Genomic DNA, 18283 nt, shown 5'->3' on the forward strand with positions numbered 1-18283 from the left:
TTCTACATTCTGTGGCCCCCACGGACGGCGCCGGATCGCGTCGTGCCCTTCGTCATCCTTTTTAGCGATCGGGACCGTCTCGCCCACCGCCACCATCGCCATGCCCGGGTATTCCAGCGACAGGGACAGAGGGTGAGTCCGGGGGCCCGGCCGGCGCCAGTCGCCGCCAGCGTCCGGACTCTGAGAGCGACCGCGGGGCTCCGCGCGCTGCTGTGGCAGCCGCTCAAAATGGCGGCCGGGCCCGTGGGCTGGGCCTGGAGCGCGGCTCCGCTTTGTAACTGCGGAGCTTCGTGGGGGGCGGGGGGGGATCGGCCCCGTGTGATCGGCCCCGGCTCACGGCTCAGCTCACGGCTCAGCTCATAGCTCGGCTCACGGCTCGGCTCACAGCTCGGCTCACAGCTCGGCTCACGGCTCAGCTCACAGCTCAGCTCACGGCTCGGCTCACAGCTCGGCTCACGGCTCGGTCCGGGGCAGCTGGGAGCAGTCAATGGGGGCGGCGTGTGTTGGAGCCGCTCGGGGCCGCGCGGGTGGTTGGCGGGGAGCTCCCCCACATCCCCCCCCTCGGGGGGCGGCGGGACGAGGTTTGTGTGTCAGTGGGTTGGCCGGGCGCTGCCGGGCGCTGCGCGATGGCGGAGCCTCGAGGAGCTGAGGGTTGGGCGGTTCCCTCTTCCTCCTTTTCCTGCCCTCGAAGGGGGTCGGCGGCTCGAGCTGTTGCTGGCAGGAGCCGGCCGGCTCCCGCTTTGTGTTGTGTCAGCGGATGTTAATGGCCGGCCCCGCCATGCGGTGACTGAGGGGAAATCAAAATGCCGGCTGCTGCTGCTGCCTTTGTTCCTCCTCCTCCACCCCCCCTCCCCCCCCGCCCAGCTCAGACTCTAAAATGGCAGCGCCTGGAAAATGTGGCGTAGACAGAAATGAGAGACAAAGGAAACAGCGCTGGCAGGAAGCAGCGGCCGCTCGGCTCGGTCCCCTCTGGGAGCGCTGTGCTGTGGTGCACGATCGCTCCCCGCTCCCGGTGCCGGGCTGCGGCCGGACGGGGGGAGGCAGCTCCGCGCTCGGCTCCGGCTTAGCGCAGCTCCAGGGGCTCCATGCGGGCACTGAGCCGCGAACAGCTGCGCTTTGGGGCCGCTGGGATCGGATGGGCTGCGCCGTGTCGCTGCTCAGAACAGAGGGGCACGAGGTTAATAAAACATTAACAGAAAACGCGTGTCCTCACAACGCACGGGCACTGAGAGGAGTTTGTCGTTTGGATACGTGGTAAAAACACGTAGAGGGAAGTTGTACCCGGGTTTTGTAACAAGCCCTGCCTGCTTTCTGTAGGCTGATAAAATGGGAGTGTCAGTTGGGTAGGAAACCATTTTGATCATGGAGTAATACAGCGGTGTTCATGTTACTTCCTTACCTGTGCTGGAACTTGCCAGTAGGCCATTCTGTTTTATGGGAGCTGCAAGGTAACATGTTACTTCACCTTCTGAGTGTGAAGATAGGTGGATTGCTGCATCTGCCACTTAAGTTTTGAAAGCTTAATATCTCATAGGTGGGGTTGGTAACTCTGAGTTGTGAAGTTACAGGGCATACCACAAAGATAGCGGTTACATAATAGCAAGAGGAGAACAAATTGTCTCTTGGATCCTAAATATTGATATATTCTCTAGGTTTGGAGCCCCTCGTTTTGGAGGAAGTAGAGCTGGTCCACTTTCTGGGAAAAAATTTGGAAACCCCGGGGAAAAGCTGACCAAAAAGAAATGGAATTTAGATGAACTGCCCAAATTTGAGAAGAACTTCTATCAAGAACATCCTGATGTAGTCAGACGAACTGCGGTATGTACCCACCCAGCTCACGCAGAAGTAAACAAGCACAAACATGCGTAAGGTCATGGGACCCGGCGTGCAGTAACTTCACTAACTTCCGTGCCAAAGCTGTTTCCAGTAATGAGGTTTTTCTTTTGCAGCAAGAGGTTGAGCAGTACAGGTCAAGCAAAGAAGTCACAGTGAGGGGCCATAACTGTCCAAAACCAATCATAAACTTCTATGAAGCTAACTTTCCTGGTAAGTGCTGGCCAACATATTGTTTTATTTTTTTCCTGTCTTGATTTACAACTTGTGAGTTAAGCTCTAATTTTCTCTTCAAGCAAATGTTATGGAGGTGATTCAGAGGCAGAACTTCACCGAGCCTACTGCTATTCAAGCACAGGGATGGCCTGTTGCCCTGAGTGGATTGGATATGGTTGGAGTTGCACAGACTGGATCAGGGAAAACGCTGTCTGTAAGTTGTGATTATGATGTGGTGTACTGCTGAAATCCAGCAATGAAAGTACAGCCTGGTGTAAGGCAGGCTGAGCTCCTGGGAAGAAACTATAATGTGGCATTTCTTTTCTTCTGAACAGTACTTGTTGCCTGCTATTGTGCATATAAATCATCAGCCATTCCTGGAGAGAGGAGATGGACCTATTGTAAGTATTCTGAAGTGAAGGAGGACCTTAGCTGCTAGAGAAGGTGGATTTCTCACAGTCTAATTGTCCATGTTAATAGGAGTGCATAGTTCTTAATCATGGAAACCTTTTAAAGTGGCCCATGTGTGGTGTTTTGGGTTTCTCTTTTTCTGGTCTCCCAGGAACAGCCCATAAGCTCTGATACGGTTCTATAAAGTTTTACAGAACAGAGCTGCTCTTCCATTTTGGAACTTGCCATCCACTAGAAGCTACAGTGAATTTTGAGTATTTTATCACACATCACTGGCTTGTGTTTAGTAATGGAGATGTTACTTAACTTTGTTTACTTGGTTTGAGATACTCAGTTCTACTTCAGTCAGTCTGGCATTGAAGTGGTATATAACAACTTTCTGAGTTAAAATGTAAGACTAGAAATTCCATGTATGGAACTAAATCTGGGCATCTTACCTCTAGTGTCTTGTGCTGGCACCAACTCGGGAACTGGCTCAGCAAGTGCAGCAAGTAGCTGCTGAATATAGCAGAGCATGTCGCTTGAAGTCTACGTGTATTTATGGAGGTGCTCCAAAGGGACCACAAATTCGTGATCTAGAAAGAGGTAAGGATAAATCTGGATGCATCTGTGTGAGGTGATGCGAAAACTGCTTATCTGACTCACTGGTTGATTTATTCTTTTTCTTGTGATTTTTTTTTTTTTTAAGGTGTGGAAATCTGCATTGCAACACCTGGAAGACTTATAGACTTCTTAGAAGCTGGGAAGACCAACCTCAGGAGGTGCACTTACCTTGTCCTTGATGAAGCTGACAGGATGCTTGACATGGGATTTGAACCTCAAATCAGAAAAATTGTGGATCAGATAAGAGTGAGTATAGATGGTAGCTGCATTTAATGGTAATACAGAAACAGCAGTGTTTGTTAAAACAAGGATAGCACAGTTAGCTCAGACTTCTGGGTAGACTTCTGTGTTTATGTTTTACTTAATGATATGTTAATTTTGTACTGATAAAATCTTTCTCTCCAGCCTGACAGGCAGACTCTGATGTGGAGTGCCACGTGGCCAAAGGAAGTCAGGCAGCTGGCTGAAGACTTCTTAAAAGAATATGTCCACATCAACATCGGTGCATTGGAACTGAGTGCAAACCACAACATCCTGCAGATTGTTGATGTGTGTCATGACGTTGAGAAGGACGACAAGTGAGTAGTTACTGGGGGGGGTAAAACACTCAGTATGTTTCTGACGGTTGATTTAACTTCTGTATCAACCGAGATGAGTTTAGTGGGTATTAAATGCTAATCTAATACTGCTAGAAGCTCTCCATGTTAAAAGGAGAAAGAAATTGCACAGTATGGGTAGTGAATGTTTCATTATCTCTTCATGACAGGCTTATTCGTTTGATGGAGGAAATAATGAGTGAGAAGGAAAATAAGACAATTGTTTTTGTGGAAACCAAAAGACGTTGTGATGATCTTACTAGGAAAATGAGGAGAGATGGGTAAGTTGAAGCACGAACTTAAATGATCCACCCCAAAAGAATCAACAGCACGCTTGGTCTAATTAGTGACCACCTGTGATGGTGTCCAGCTGTCTGACCAGGTGTCAGAAGAAAAGCTAAATCCAGAAGCTGTTGAGAATGTCCCAGTAGCTGTCATAATAATGAAAGTACTCAATTATTTGAGGTTAATCAACTTCTGTATTTTCAGATGGCCAGCAATGGGTATTCATGGTGATAAAAGCCAGCAGGAGCGAGACTGGGTTCTAAATGGTGAGTATTTCAGCAGTTTGGTAAGCAGGCTGCTATCTATCTGGTATTTGATGCGAAGAGACTGATGAAGAGTTGCTTGTGTTACAGAATTCAAACATGGAAAAGCACCAATCCTGATTGCTACAGATGTTGCATCCCGAGGTCTAGGTTAGTACAACTCATAATGCCAGTTGCCCAAAGTTATTTAAAGAAAGTCTATTGCTTTCTTTAACCTCTGCATTTTTCTAAGTTTTCTTCACATAAAGGTGCAGTCTTTGTGGCAAGGCCTAGGCATGACAATCGGAGGACTCGAGGGGGATGGAGGACTAGTGGAAGTGATCGGCTGGCTGCTTCCAGTCAAATAGAGAGGTGAAAACTGAGAGCATTGTGTGCCAGTAATCTTCAAAAGGCAAAGTTCATCCTTTAAACTACTCCCCCATAAACTGTTCTCTCATGAAATAAGCAGCCTCATTCACAGTTCACTTTGCCCTGGTATTTCTCTTCTCTCCATGCTTTGCATGATTTGCCATGGTGCAGTACTGTTAGTTTTGTGCATACTGTCTGCTGTGATCTGTGGGTCTTTGAATTTCGGTGAGTTTGAAATGTTGAGGAAAAGAAAAATCTTGAATGTTCAGTGAAATTTTTTTTCCAACCATGAAATGGAGAGAGCAGCTTTAAAACGTACTAAGCCTTGTACAAATTGGTGAGTACTGGCACATGAAATCTGAGCAAAAGTCCACCTCTCACCTTAGCAAGTGGGGCAGGAAAGCATTGGCTTTTCTAAATGCCTTTGAAAGTCGAAGTTCCTCCACCTATATGTAGTCGTCATGTCGAGACCTGCCAGAGAGAGACACATTCTCAAGTGAACGCTGGCTTCTTGGAAGTGCTTGCCTAGACGAGACAGTGCATAAAAACAACTTGGTGACTTTTGGGGGACAGGTATGTTTTTCTTGCAGCTGCAGTTCAAAGGTCTTGGCAAGACGAGCAGTGTGGCCCATTTTTTTTGAGCTTCTAATGAGTGTGTATGTGAAGGACCTTGTATGTTTTTACTCTAAGGTCCTCAAATGAGCACATGAAGAGGCTGCTGTGAGCTTTAGTGGCCCTACTGCAAGAAGCATTCAGATGTCACTTGATGATTTGTAAAGGGGACTCTTGAGTTGGGAATGACAAGCAAATGCATACTCCTTTATGGTAAGGTTTTGGATCACAGGGTGGGTGATAAGACGGGAACAGACGGAGTGTGCATATCTTCCTCTTCCACAATATTCGTGCAGAAATGGATAATTCTAACACTGTTCTTTGCAGCCATTATTTCATTGAAAGTACTATTGTCTAACGTTTATCTTCGATTTGGCTGTTGTGGTGTGCAAAACTTTGTACCTCGCTTTTTGCCACACTGCAACACTTTACAGATGTGGAAGATGTGAAATTTGTCATCAATTATGACTACCCTAACTCCTCTGAGGACTATATCCACCGAATTGGACGAACTGCCCGCAGTACCAAAACAGGCACAGCATATACATTCTTTACTCCTAACAATATTAAGCAAGTAAATGACCTCATCTCTGTGCTTCGGGAGGCTAATCAAGCCATCAACCCTAAGTTGCTTCAGTTGATTGAAGACAGAGGTTCAGGTGAGTGCTATTGTTAACGATGCACAGCTTTTCTCTCAGAACAAACTGGCAATCTCTAGCCTCTCAAAAATGGATTCATATCCAGCTTATTTGCCAGTTATGGTGACCTCCAAAGGTGTTAACGCTTGTGAGCAAAACCTGCCCTCACAATGCTGTGCTGTAGAGCATCTTGTGAGCTGTGGCTGCTGATGTCAAAGATGGGCTTCAGGCTCATGTGTTCTGCATTAAAACATCTTGCTCAGCTGTTCAGCTTCCTCTTACAGTTAGGAGATAACTGCATGTAACTCCTATTGGTGAGACCAAAGCAGCTTTCCTTCATGCCACTGCTCATATTACAGGGGAGAGTGTATGACCCTGCCTTCATTAGGGAAAGGGCTCTAGCTTCATGTAAATGTAAATCTTCATGTAATTCTGTGCCCAATGAGTCCAGTTAAAAACTGGAAAGCCTTTTCAGTAGACTTGACTTGCTGACAAAGGAAAAGAATGTTCATGAGTTGAACTCACCAGATGCTAATTAAATGCAGCCTTGATTGCTCTTGTCTATCTGATATCTATCAGATATCTTACTTGTCTTGTCTCTTTACTAGGTCGTTCCCGAGGTGACCGACGTGACAGATACTCTGCGGGCAAAAGGGGTGGATTTAGTAGCTTTAGAGAGAGGGAGAACTTTGAGAGAACTTATGGTGCACTAGGAAAGAGAGACTTTGGAGCCAAAGCTCAGAATGGGGCCTACAGCGCCCAGAGTTTCAGTAATGGAACTCCTTTTGGAAATGGCTTTGCAGCTGCAGGCATGCAGGCTGGCTTCAGGGCCGGTAACCCTGCAGGAGCTTACCAGAATGGCTATGATCAGCAGTACGGGAGTAACATTGCAAATATGCACAATGGCATGAACCAGCAGCAGTATGCGTATCCTGCCACTGGTGCCGCTCCTATGATAGGTTACCCAATGCCAGCGAGTTATTCTCAATAACTTAGTGTATTTAAATGTCTCAGTTTTTCATAATTGCTCTTTATATTGTGTGTTATCTCAGAACAGGATAGTTATTTAAGAAATGGGAAGCGCAGAAATGACTGCAGTGCAGCAGTAATTATGGTGCACTTTTTCGCTATTTAAGTTGAATATTTCTCTACATTCCTGAAACAATTTTTAGTTTTTTGTACTAGAAAATGCAGACAGTGTTTTCAAAGTAAATGTACAGTGATTTGAAATACAGTACCAGAAGGCAGTGCATGGCCTTCCAATAAAGATATTTGAAGACCGAATTTTCTTTCAGATGGCAATTTTCTCAACATGTGCACAACTTTACACTAATGGAATGTCAAATGTTTTTATATTCTAGAGAGGTTTCTCAACTGTGTCTGATTAAACATTTAAGCTTATATTAAAAACAAACCAGCCTTGCCTTGATTGGGCTCTAGATCGCTTAGCATGGCAGGCTCTGTTTGGTGGGGAAGAAAAGCAAAGCTGGCTACTGAATAGCAGTTGGAAATGGTCTTCTTCCTTGTCTGATTAGCATAGGGCCAGTTTGTTTTCTTTATTTTGGAGAAGATTCCTTGGAGTGATGGTGTAGCTGGGCATCTCGCTAACCAAAGCTCTGCTCAAGTGGTGTTGCTAACGAGCTTCTGCCACCAGTGTAGGAAGCTTTTTTGCAGCACCGTAACTGTTGCATATGTGCAGACTAGGCTTGAGTGTAACGTGTCTGCAGCTGTCAGGCCTTGTGAGTTAGCATGCAGGCTTACTATGAGCTTCAGAGAAATGGGAAGATCTTTAGTATTAAAACTTCAAATTATACTTAAACTGGTATTGAGCGGTGATTTCTTTGCGGCAGCGGGAGGAGGGAAGCGGGCTGTTGAGTGAATGGGGGGGTTCTTTGTTCCTGACATTTGTACAATCCCTGTGTGCAGTTGAAGCCTCACTGCTCAGCACAGGAGGGTTCTGAGGCATTTCCTTGCTGGGGTCAAGCAGAAACACTCAATTCTGGGCTTGTTACTGAATGCTTTCAACAACAGTATCTTAAAATTCAACTGAATGTTAACCTTCAGTTCCCACTTTTAACAATAATTATTTTTTAATGGTAAAAATGCTTAACCACTCTTTGCTAATGTAAGAATTGGGCAAGATTCTGTCCACGTTATTCTGAATCTCAGTCTGTGATTTCAAGCCTCTTGAACCTCACTTGCATTTCCCTCAGCTTACTTTGCTATATTCCCACCCAAGTCAACTTGTGCTACTATTAATTACACTGTAATCCATTATTTTCTTAATGTTTATACTTCTGTAAGCTCCTGTCACTGTAGCGCTCTGAGCTGTGAAGAACAAGCAGATTTTCTGACGGGGAATAGCACCAACCCCTGGTTGAGCTGTACCCAGCTGAGAGGAGCTGTGTGACAGCCCTGAGCTGAATAGCACATAGTGCAGGGTTTGAAGGTCTGAGATTCCTGGTGCACATCTGTGTTTAATGATGGCAGTGAAATAATGCAGCGCCCTGCTTCTATTTTGCTTCTACGTGTGGGTTACGAGGCCTGTGTGCTTCAGGGGGTTTATTTTCCCCATTAAAGTCACACTGTTCCCTGTGCCCTCAACGTTTGCACTTAAATCTTCCATAGTTCTCAGTGCAACGGAACCGGTTCCGGATCAGACCGGCATGTTCTAAGCGGTGTTTTTCTCTGCCCCACTGCCCTACTAACGTGTGTGCTCAGCCCCGTGGGCCTGTGCGTAAAGGCACCGCGACCGGCTGAGCCGTAACAGCCCTGAGCCCATCGCTGCCGCCCTCCTACAGCCGGATCCGCCTCAGCCCCGCCCGCTGGCAGCGCTACAAAACGTCATCGGGCGTGCGTGGAATTTTCCATTGCAGCGCGGCGGGGCTGTGGCTGTTTGCTCACTGTTTGCTCACTGTTTGCTCACTGTTTGCTGCTCTTTGCTGCTCTTTGCTGCTCTTTGCTGCTCTTTGCTGCTGTTTGCTGCTGACTGGTTGCTGCTGGCGTGCTTTCCCTGCCCCGCGGTGCGTTTCCCGCGCGCAGCTCTCTGTTCCTCAGCAGCAGCCACGTATCGCTGCACAGCACGCTCAGCTCGTGCAGCCGCTCTGAGCAAATCTGCGTTAAGTGCTAGAGGTTTTATTTTTGCTTCGCAGCCTCGTGCAGTTCCGAGTTGCTCTGTGGGCACTTTGCGCTGCAGTTTCCCCGTCGGGCGGCTCCTCCGGCTGTTGGCGGGCTGCAGGCGGCACAGTGCGCGTGCGCACCGCCATGTTCCCGCCTCGTGCACGGCCGCGCGCCAGCCCCGTTTCCTGACCGTGGCGCTGTGAAGAAACATGGCGCCGTGACTATGGCGCTGTGATCATGGCGCTGTGCTGCCGCCCAGGGCACCGTCTGTGCAGCCCGTCTCTCCTCAGGCCGCTCACCGCCCACGGGCTGGATGTTGTCCCTCCGGTCCGGCCCTACGCGGAGTCCGGCGGCGATGCGGCGAGCGGCCGTGAGGAGCAGCTGGTGGCGCTGTGCCGGAGGCGCCATTTCCTGCGGGCAGAGCCGTTCCCGTGGGCCCGGGGCGCTCCGCTCCGCTTCGGGCCGCTGGGCGTGGAGCTGCGGGGCAACCTGTGCGTGCTGTGGTGGGACGCGGTGCGGGGCCGCAGGGAGCAGGTGCTGCCCGTGGATTCCCCGCTGCACGGACACCCCGCAGACACCAGCACCGCCCCGCGGCTGCTGCACTCGGAAACGCTGCACCGAGTTCTGCACAGCGGGGGCTGCAGCACCGAGCGCGGCGGGGCGGATCTGAGAGAAGAACTGGGCAGTGCCGGAGTGCTCAGGGACAGTCTGCTGCACGGTACGGACACACCGACACCGACACGGCAGCGCTGCTCAGCTCGGGCGGCCCGGGCCGTTCACAGCCGCGTTCAGGGGAACTCACTGCCCGGCTGTGGCAGCGCGGTGGGACAGTGTCATATAAGCAGAGCAGCAGTGACGGTGTGTCCTTCACACCTTGCCCTGCAGTGAGGGCTGTGAGCTGCTGAGCTCGTGTGCACGACACAAGGTACAGCTCGATGCTAAAGCACAAGCAGTGTGTAGCAGTGAGGTCTGAAATCATTATTATTGCAGTCATTTCCTCTTGTGGATAAACTAACGTACCGTGTTCATCTCTATGTGGTTAAAATACCTGGTTTGTCTGTTGGCAGGTGCGTTGGCACAGTATGTGAGCTGCCTAGAGCTTGTGAACAAGAGACTGCCCTGCGGCCTTGCTGAAGTTGGAGTATGTTTCCACTCCATCCCAGGTGGTGAACAACACAACGATAAGCTCAGAAGGTAGACTAATAAAGAGTGATAAATCCCCTTTCATGCCCAAACAAAGCATGCTTAGTTGTTTCAACTTGGATTACTCTTGAAAACTGTTTCTTGCTTCTTTCCTGTTGTTTTTGAAGGAGTTAACTTGCTGACCTTGCTATTGTTTAAAGAATAGGAGAAAGGACAACATCGTTACTTACATGGTTTAGCTCTCCCAGAACTGCAGGACAGTGGCTGGATTATTGGTTACGTCAGAGACTGCAATGGTGGAGAAAGGTAACAGTGGTCTGTGTATGGCCAGTTATGGCATGTTATGTTGTGTATGTCCAGTCTTGTTCTGCTCCTTTGTTTTTTCACAGCTGCCTGTTGCCATCACAGCTGTGCTTTTTGTAGTTAATACAGCATTCACAGTAGTAGAACACCTGTTATATCTTTGGTTTTCAGTTTGCAGTGGGCCCATCCAACTTCAGCAGCAGTGACTTTCAGGATGAAGAAGGAAGACGGGGATTTAATTTGCATTATGACTTTCCTTGGGGGACGGAAACAATAGAAACATTGAAAAACCTTGGTGACACTGAACTGTTACAGATGTACCCAGGGGATAGATCGAAGTTACTGGTAAGCATTTCCTTACCCTATTGAGAATCTTTTATGATAAAGATGAGATGTTTTATTTGTTGATCCAGTTGTTTATTGTGTGACTATTTCTTTTCTGGTAAGATCAGTATAAACGATATGCTGCTATCAGACCTTCTGTGGCAGATGCTATTTTCATTAGGAGACAAAATAGTGATGCTACATTGTTTATGCATGGAGTTAATGCCTTGAAATCAGCAGTGAGCTGCATTCTCTTTGTTACAAGCTACTTGAGTTACTGTGTTACATGCTAAGGGTGCCAGTAACTTTAAAATGCAGCTGATTGTAAGGTATGTCTGAATATAAGAAGGGTGTTTGAGCTCAGTGCCCCCTTAAATGTAAAGTAAATAAAAGACCCCCTGAGGCATCTTTGAGGCATCCACCCCATCACGGTTGGTTGGTTGGTGGCTTTTATAATTTATTGTATTTTTCCTCATCAGGGCCGGGATGGAAGGAGGAGTGTTCTGCCTCATGTTCTGTCTGTGAGTGGAAATCTGGACCTAGGAGCATTAGCTTATCTCTTTGATTCTTTACAGCTGGCTGAGAATTCACTGACAACAAAGAAAAGTTCACAGAGAAAGGTAACTACTGAAAGGGAGAGTGGATGATGGAGGGATGTGCTTAAGTACTGGGCCTGAGTGCCAGAAATCACATCCTAGGTCATACTTACTAATGTTCTAATTACATACTTAGTAATCTCTGACTTTCTGTGAAATTATTAGGTACTCAAACTTCATCCTTGTTTAACACCTATCAAAGTGGCTTTGGATGTAGGGAAAGGTCCAACAACAGAGCTGCGACAGGTAAGTGGAGAGAACACATGTTAATATATAGTGCTAACTTCCCATGTGACTTTCAGCTGAAAGTCAGGCGCTGTTTATGTTGGTGAAAGTCACGCTGCTATTTCAATTCTGAGATTCCTATTTGTACATATTTCATGATGCTTCCTCCACACTGAGCTCGTGAGTCACTGCTGAAGGAGTACAGTGGGGAAGCAGATGCCGTTTCTGCTTTAACACACTACTTTTAGTACTATTAGTAAGTTTGAATTTGTTTCATGAAAAAAATAAGTGAAATAAATAACAAAATCCCTCTCAGGCTCTTAATCTTATCTTAACTCATGGTTTGCATCTTCAGATTTTAAGATTCTTTATTTTTTTACTTAAGTCCGTCTCCACAGAAGGGAGGAAACTTGTGTTTGTTAGATAAAAATTGAGATTTAATTGCCAAACTGCTTTCCACTCTGAGATCATTTCAGCCAGTGCATTAATACCAACGAGGAATGCTAATATTGCAAGTAGTAGAGTTTGATTTGTTTCTAGATTCTCAAAATTGTTCTTTTTTACTTTTTTTTCTTAAATAAACACAGGTTTGTCAAGGATTGTTCAATGAACTGTCTGAAAATAGAATTGCTGTCTGGCCGGGTTATCTGGACACCACTCAGGCATCTCTGGAGCAGCTTTACACAAAGTAAGGAGAAACATAATTTAAAGAAATGTAGTCAAGAAAGCAAGGAATGTTCATAAGAAAATGAGTGTTTTGACACTGAACGTAGTGCATTATAGCCGGAATAAATTCGCTCAGGTTATGATACATAATGTATCTGAAATTTCATACATCAAAAGCAGTCATGGCTGTGATCTTTTCTTTGCAGGTATGATGAGATGAGTGTTCTCTTCATGGTCTTGATAAGCGATTCTACTCTGGAGAATGGAGTGGTCCAGCTGAGAAGCAGAGACACTACCATGAAGGAAATGATGCACATTTCTAGGTTGAAAGACTTTTTAATTAAGTATATAGAATCGGCTAAAAATGTATAAACTTAAATCTATCTAATAAAAGTAACTTTTGTAAATGTCTGTGCCTGAAATGATTTCAGAGGTCACAGATTTAGGCATTTTGCAAAGAGTTCTGCTAAAACTCAATGTATCAATTTTCTGTCAAATCTTTGTCATCCAGGTTAAGGACTTAAGGATTTTTCTTAGTAGTAGATAAGTAATTGTGATCTGTTAAATAGAGGCCAGGCAGTCAGTACCTACATGTTATCTCTGAGCAGATGTGGTGGTACCTCTAAGTATGGGAGAACTGCGAGATTCTTTAGAAATATGTAATTGAGGTAATGACACAGGCCATGTTACCTTGTGCTCCATCTCTGACGAGGACCTTTGAATAGATTGTAGCACATGCTCTGTTCTCTGTGAAAAGAGTAAAATAATTTGTGTGGTTTTTTGTTTTTTTTTTTAGTAAAGATACACAGCAGAAGAATTAATACACCATCAGCAACTTGGTTGCTAGTAACATCTCCTGCATGGTTCCAAAGTTAAGCTGTTGAATCTTTCCCCCTCTAGCTTAGATAAAGTTACATCAATATATTTTCCATGGTAAGTTAGCACTTTCAGTATGTAACTGCTACTGTTCATCTCTACTCTCTGCTGTTCCAGCCCTAATCCACCCCAAACACATTTGTGCAGATTGGGATATTCTGCTGCTATGGTTCTCACCTTGTTCATCTCTTCTTCTAATAACAGAGAGGTTGACATATTCTTCTCCTGGTTGAATTGGCTCTGGATTAAAGAGGAGCAGTGGTTAACTCAGTTACAAACGATTGAACAGAATGCAGGAGCTGTGTTTTGTTTTGCTGCAACTTGTTTGTAGCCTGTTTTTGGCTCTTAATTAATGAGCACTGCCCCTCTGGTTTACTTATCCTCCCCTACTTTTCCTTTCCTCTGTAATGGCTGTTCCTATCCTCACTGTAAGTTACCAAAAGCAGTTCTCTGTTTTATTTCTATTTGTGGTAGATGTTGGTATGGAACTTCAGTGCATTTCATCAGTGTGGTTTTGGCTGCATGGCAGGCAGTGCCCAGTAGGTGGATGTTGAGTTGCACCTGCCATGGCATGGTCAGTAGGAGCACTAGCAGCTCACTTGGCAAGTGTTCCCTCCTGCTGTTTCTGCTGTGTGCAAAGGATTTGGTCCATACTTGCTGTGCATAGTACAAGAACGTTCTTAAACCAAACTCCTGCATTTAAGTTTTGTGGCTATGTGGAAAGTGATGTGAACTTGCCAATCTCTGCGTATGTGACATAGTCTTCTGACTCTTCTACTCTCTCTGTTGAATTATGGCCAGTTGAGGACGTAGTAGGTGCAAATTTTTCTGCAAAAACAAAACAAAAGCCAACAATGTGCACGGATCTATTTATCTTAGGGGTGGTTTAACAGTTCCATATTATTTTTCGAATACATTGATACTGATCATGAAAACAGCATCTTTCTTTAACAGAGACATTTTTAATAGAGTTTCCTTACTAGAAACAAGAACACCAAGTTCTTTTCAGTATTTGTCTTATTTTAGCTATTTCTTTGCCTCCCTCATTTCATGCCTGTCATTGAAAATGGCTGTAGAAGTCTTACACTGAATGTCTTTACACCTTGACTGGTTAAAAGGAGAGTTAACAGCCTCCTAAGATGCAAGGCTGTAACTTGTAACATATTTGCACACTAGAATGTACTAAAAACATATACCAGCCCTTCCAGAAAATGAAACAGACATTGAAATAACTCACTTGCTTTATATGAAGGAATTATGAAAAATGGAATTGCCAGAGCAAATCCTATTGCTAACAGTAGTAAGATCAGTACAAGGGATATGATCAGGGGCTGAGAATTGGTTCTCTCTTCTGGAAAAAAAGAAAAAAGAAAAAAAAAAAAGAAAAGAAAAAAGAAAGAAACATAAGTGATTATGTAAGGAAATGATATTTTGTATTAGAAGTATTTTCTGCCAGCTAAAATCACAACTTTGTGTTTCTTTCAGCTTTTGGTTTAGCTGTGGTTAACAGACCTACTCAGAATGCAAATTGCACACAACCACCAGAGCTGAAGGAGGGGAGGATGCTGCTGCCATTGATCCTCCCTTCCATAGAAATCAGAGAGAAAAGGGAAACTAGGATCTCCCCAGGGCAGAGTGAAGTGGACCAGGGATCTCTTCTAAAAGTGAGTCTTTGACACTCATCCTTCAGAGTCACTCCTCCTACTATCTAGGCTACGTGTTATTGTCTTTTTGCACTCATTTAAAAGTAACTCAGTTTTTAAAATTACTCTTAAACTAATTATACTTTTAGTGTTACATTGCAGGAATAAGGTTTCTGGTTAAATAGTTTCATTAGTACTATATGCTCTCCTTGGTTGTTTGTTGGCAGTGGTATATTGTGTAATACATACATACCTGCTAATGTCAAATTGAAACTGTTGCTGTATTTTGTATTATTGCGAAAGCTATTTTGAGCTTTGCAACTATAGATTCCAAAGTCACTAGAGGATTCGATAAGTACAGAAATCACTGCTGCTTCCCTTGTCTGCATCTTCACCGGGGGCTGGATCCTCTGTCTGCCTTTGAAGAATGTGTATGTGATAGGGAGAGAGCCTTTCTCTGAGATGCAGGACAAGGTCACAGTTTGGCCTTTCTTTGCTTGGGAACTGGGTGAGCTCAGCACTGGTTTGGAAACTGGCTCTGTAAAAAACAAACAACAGCAACAAAAAGAACCTGAGCAGACTTCAGTGCTGATTACAGAGCAAACTCCAAAGCAAGACTCTTAATTAAGCAGCAACATTAGAGGAAGAGATGCTTGCAAAGGATGAAGTATTCAGTGAGACATACCAGAACAGCACTGCTGACTCCTGAGGTAGTTGTAACTGTTTGCAGTAGTTCAGCTCCATCATTAAGGAAGGATATTTTTACAAGATCAGGTTTTTCAAAGCCCCTTCCAACCTGACTTTTAACATTTCCAATGATGGGGCATTCTCTGGGCAACCTGTTCCAATGCCTCACCACCTTTGTTGTGAAAAATTTCTTCCTTGTATCCAATAAAACAAAATGTGCTGAAAATCAATACAGCAAGACATACCTTTAAGTGTAAAGTTGAGACTTCTGCTGTATTTTTCACCGTTGGAGATTTCATTCTCAGCTTTGCACTTGTATTCCCCCAGATCACTGGCAGAATTGATAGTTAAGTTAAACACAACTGGTGTCAAGTCTGTCCTATTTAAAGCAGATACCTGTTGTCTTTGTTTAAATAGTGTATATCTGATAGGAGGAGATCCAGAGTCTGAGTGACAGGAGAGGCTTACGTTCTGGTACATCACTACTTCCAAAGTACCATGAAGAGGTGTCAGCCTGGGGTTGGAAAGGACCTCTGGGAAGAAGAAACTTGTGTATGAGTTCACCTGTCATCCACAAATGCCCCAGGTTATTCCCAAAGCATGCTGACATTTAGGCTGTACTTAATTCTATTGAAATAATGTTTATTTTTTCCTACATTTCCTACTTCCAATAACAGGCACCACAACTTTGTGCTTTTCATTGTCAATGTGGAGCTTCACACACTTTATGAAGGCATGCATTTTTCATCTACAGGAGAGAGCCAACAGATGTAGCTGGATGAACCAAAGAAAAACTTTTGAACTAATTAAAATAATTGAACAATAAAAGAGAAATATTATGGGGTGTTGATTGTAGGAGAAAGTAACTTTATAAGGTAGTGAAGAGGCAGCATGTGCATCTAAAAGTGAAAGCAGTGTTTTGTCAGTGACTATGTGTAAACAGGCAGAGTTAATCTCATAAGAAGACTGAACTTTTATTTTCTCTGACTTTCAAATAGAAGCAATCAGAGCTTTGATTTTGTATCAAATTATTTTTGCTTTTATGAGATAACAGTAATGTGTATCTAAGAAAAGCTTGCCTTGTCTTCTCATATAAATTGGTAATACATCAGTCTAAGATAAATTCCAACTCTTCTAGAGGGAGAAAAGACACCTTGATATCTTCAGGCAATTTTCAATGTACATAGAAGTGTAGGTTAGTAAAGTTAGCTTTGTATGGAAGCTTGCAAAACATCTCAGTGCAGCCCGGGGACAAAAGATTTATTCTTACATGAAGGCTCCTGTCACTTTAAATACCTTCCCCATTTTCTGTTGATTTCAGCCCATGTCCCAAAACTGAAAAAAAAAACCAGCCTACCTCTGCAGTGTGCAGTCGCATTCTGAATCTGCTGAGAGGTTTGAGCTAGAAGAGAAGAAAACTGTAAGACAGGAAATGGTGGTTCTTATTTAGAAGTATTTGTAATATGTGCAAGGAATGTCCTTGGCTTACGGTAAGAAAACAGCAGAAATGTGAAAAAAAACATATTTTTTTTTTCCAAAATGAAGCTGGTACGAGGTAGCTGCTGGAGTTACACTAAAGGGATCTTAGAGGAGTGGCTCTAGCAGTTGAGGAAGTCCTAAATATGGAAATAGCACTGATCTTTGCTGTTGATATTTGCGTAAAGATTTATGTTCAGCCTATGATGGTCATCTTAGAGTTGTGCACAGAAGAAAAAGAAGAAGAGAAAGGAAGAGCAGTTTGGAATATGACTGGATGTTAATGTCGAGTTGTTCTTAGATGTAGCCAATGTGATCAATGTTTTCATGTTTGAGAGCTGTGTAATAGAACTGCTTCCATGTAGTATATAAGAATATATCATTATAGATTATTTTTAGTATTATTCTTACAAAAGAATGAGATCATCAATTCATATCTCATAGTCACACATTTGCTGGAGAGAATGCATGAGATCCTCTGGTAGCATATGACTGAGACTAAGGGAGGATGTGGTTTCTATTTTTTATCAGTACTCCCATATTAAAAAAATGACCAAAAAATAGGACTTAATTTGTGGGACTTTTAAGATGGTAAGAAATATTCCTGGAGAACTAGTCCATTAAGCAAACATTTTGAACAAACTTCAGATATTCAGCTATGAGGAAGTAAGATCTCACAGTAAACGGTACAGATCTCATCACAGACTTGAGGTCAATATCACTGCACAACAAATTCATCACTAATTTGGTAATTTAATCACTAATACAAAGCTGCTACTTTAAACTTTCAGCAAGTAGATGTTCACAGTGCATCATCCTGTGCCTCTAGGCATCGTAAATCTTTAGCTAATGTTCCATGGCATGAACTAGTATTTTGTTTTGGTCAGTTCTATTAGTGTAGGTGAAAAAGCCACTGGTTTTACCTCTCCATAGGTCTGTCCTTTGATTCTTCTTTCTCCAGTATCGTTTTTGACCTGAGGCCCAGTGGTCAGAACTGAGAATCTGGATATTAGGAAGTATTAGTTGCAAATTCACAGGCAGCCCAGAATTGCTACAATCTCCAATCAGAGCTTACATTTGACAGAGCAGCATCCTGGTTGCTCTGCTGTTCCCTGTGTTCCTAATGTATGCAACAGTAATGTTGTCCATGTTTATGTATAGGCAATGCCTTTGGAAGAACTCCAGGCCCTGACCATGTGAATAAGGAACTAGAAATGCAGTCAGTGTCTTGAAGTGCTATTGTGTGTCTTGTCTTATTTCTCATCAGTTCTTCCATCTCTGGAGGCAACAAGCCTACAGAGTGCTGGTGTGCTGCAGCGCTGCAAAATTTCCTCACAACTTCCTTCTTCTTCTTCTTCTTTTTTTTAATATTTAATTTCCTTCAAGCCAATCTTCATCCCTGCCTGCATTTCTTGTGTG

The 18283-nt window shown here is 44.3% G+C and overlaps 4 protein-coding genes across 24 annotated transcripts in view; 3 read left to right on the forward strand and 1 right to left on the reverse strand.

Moving 5' to 3' along the window:
- Positions 1–2: 2 nt before the first annotated feature.
- DDX5 (DEAD-box helicase 5) lies at positions 3–7624 on the forward strand. Of its 3 annotated transcripts, none has more exons than XM_015879555.3 (13): positions 3–132; positions 1653–1818; positions 1950–2046; positions 2130–2263; positions 2385–2450; positions 2904–3045; positions 3149–3309; positions 3469–3641; positions 3830–3940; positions 4149–4210; positions 4298–4357; positions 5602–5826; positions 6414–7624. In XM_015879555.3, the coding sequence occupies exons 1-13, from the start codon at positions 101–103 to the stop codon at positions 6794–6796; spliced, it is 1812 nt and encodes a 603-aa protein (XP_015735041.1). In that variant the 5' UTR covers positions 3–100; the 3' UTR covers positions 6797–7624. The 3 variants fall into 3 exon arrangements, with proteins under 3 accessions (XP_015735041.1, XP_015735042.1, XP_085379207.1); XM_015879556.2 differs by having other exon boundaries at positions 3–108; XM_085523081.1 differs by lacking the exon at positions 4298–4357.
- A 1484-nt stretch (positions 7625–9108) lies between these two features.
- On the forward strand, positions 9109–12589 carry POLG2 (DNA polymerase gamma 2, accessory subunit). Of its 2 annotated transcripts, none has more exons than XR_014936855.1 (8): positions 9109–9643; positions 9993–10119; positions 10236–10374; positions 10543–10716; positions 11175–11315; positions 11457–11537; positions 12104–12204; positions 12389–12589. XR_014936855.1 is itself a non-coding variant. In XM_015879557.3 (8 exons), the coding sequence occupies exons 1-8, from the start codon at positions 9163–9165 to the stop codon at positions 12552–12554; spliced, it is 1377 nt and encodes a 458-aa protein (XP_015735043.2). In that variant the 5' UTR covers positions 9109–9162; the 3' UTR covers positions 12555–12589. The 2 variants fall into 2 exon arrangements, 1 of the variants encoding a protein (XP_015735043.2); XM_015879557.3 differs by having other exon boundaries at positions 10269–10374.
- Positions 11867–17035, reverse strand: MILR1 (mast cell immunoglobulin like receptor 1). 3 transcript variants are annotated; one of them, XM_015879559.3, is made up of 9 exons: positions 16878–17026; positions 16746–16790; positions 15634–15921; positions 14955–15239; positions 14296–14409; positions 13797–13886; positions 13236–13298; positions 12873–12929; positions 11867–12458 (listed from the first exon to the last, which is right to left on the reverse strand). In XM_015879559.3, exons 1-9 carry the CDS (start codon positions 16909–16911, stop codon positions 12433–12435), a joined length of 1002 nt encoding a protein of 333 aa, XP_015735045.2. In that variant the 5' UTR covers positions 16912–17026; the 3' UTR covers positions 11867–12432. The 3 variants fall into 3 exon arrangements, with proteins under 3 accessions (XP_015735045.2, XP_085379259.1, XP_085379260.1); XM_085523133.1 differs by lacking the exon at positions 14296–14409 and having other exon boundaries at positions 16878–17035; XM_085523134.1 differs by lacking the exon at positions 15634–15921 and having other exon boundaries at positions 16878–17030.
- PECAM1 (platelet and endothelial cell adhesion molecule 1) overlaps positions 14567–18283 on the forward strand; it is a 29691-nt gene continuing 25974 nt past the window's right edge. For 15 of the 16 annotated variants that reach the window (XR_014936848.1, XR_014936847.1, XR_014936849.1 and 12 more), the window contains exon 1: positions 14567–14722. The gene's annotated coding sequence lies outside the window, so the exon portion shown is untranslated. The remainder of the gene's footprint in view (positions 14723–18283) is intronic. The other variant, XM_085523065.1, reaches the window with a different exon arrangement.

This window comes from Coturnix japonica, chromosome 23 (assembly GCF_054131305.1).
Source record: "Coturnix japonica strain WE chromosome 23, WE-NBRP24, whole genome shotgun sequence".
Taxonomy (NCBI): domain Eukaryota; kingdom Metazoa; phylum Chordata; class Aves; order Galliformes; family Phasianidae; genus Coturnix; species Coturnix japonica.

Coding starts and splice junctions, on each gene's coding strand:
- DDX5 (XM_015879555.3), top strand. CDS start 101: ATGCCCGGGTATTCCAGCGACAGGGACAGAGG. Junction 3,046..3,148: donor AATTCGTGATCTAGAAAGAG/GTAAGGATAAAT, acceptor TTTTTTTTTAAG/GTGTGGAAATCTGCATTGCA. Junction 3,941..4,148: donor AGGAAAATGAGGAGAGATGG/GTAAGTTGAAGC, acceptor CTGTATTTTCAG/ATGGCCAGCAATGGGTATTC.
- POLG2 (XM_015879557.3), top strand. CDS start 9,163: ATGGCGCTGTGCTGCCGCCCAGGGCACCGTCTGTGCAGCCCGTCTCTC. Junction 11,538..12,103: donor CAACAACAGAGCTGCGACAG/GTAAGTGGAGAG, acceptor AAATAAACACAG/GTTTGTCAAGGATTGTTCAA. Junction 12,205..12,388: donor CTGGAGCAGCTTTACACAAA/GTAAGGAGAAAC, acceptor TTTTCTTTGCAG/GTATGATGAGATGAGTGTTC.
- MILR1 (XM_015879559.3), bottom strand. CDS start 16,911: ATGTTTTTTTTCACATTTCTGCTGTTTTCTTACC. Junction 15,240..15,633: donor TCTCAACTTTACACTTAAAG/GTATGTCTTGCT, acceptor TGTTTTTTACAG/AGCCAGTTTCCAAACCAGTG. Junction 12,459..12,872: donor CGTCAGAGATGGAGCACAAG/GTAACATGGCCT, acceptor TCTGCTTCTCAG/CTGGACCACTCCATTCTCCA.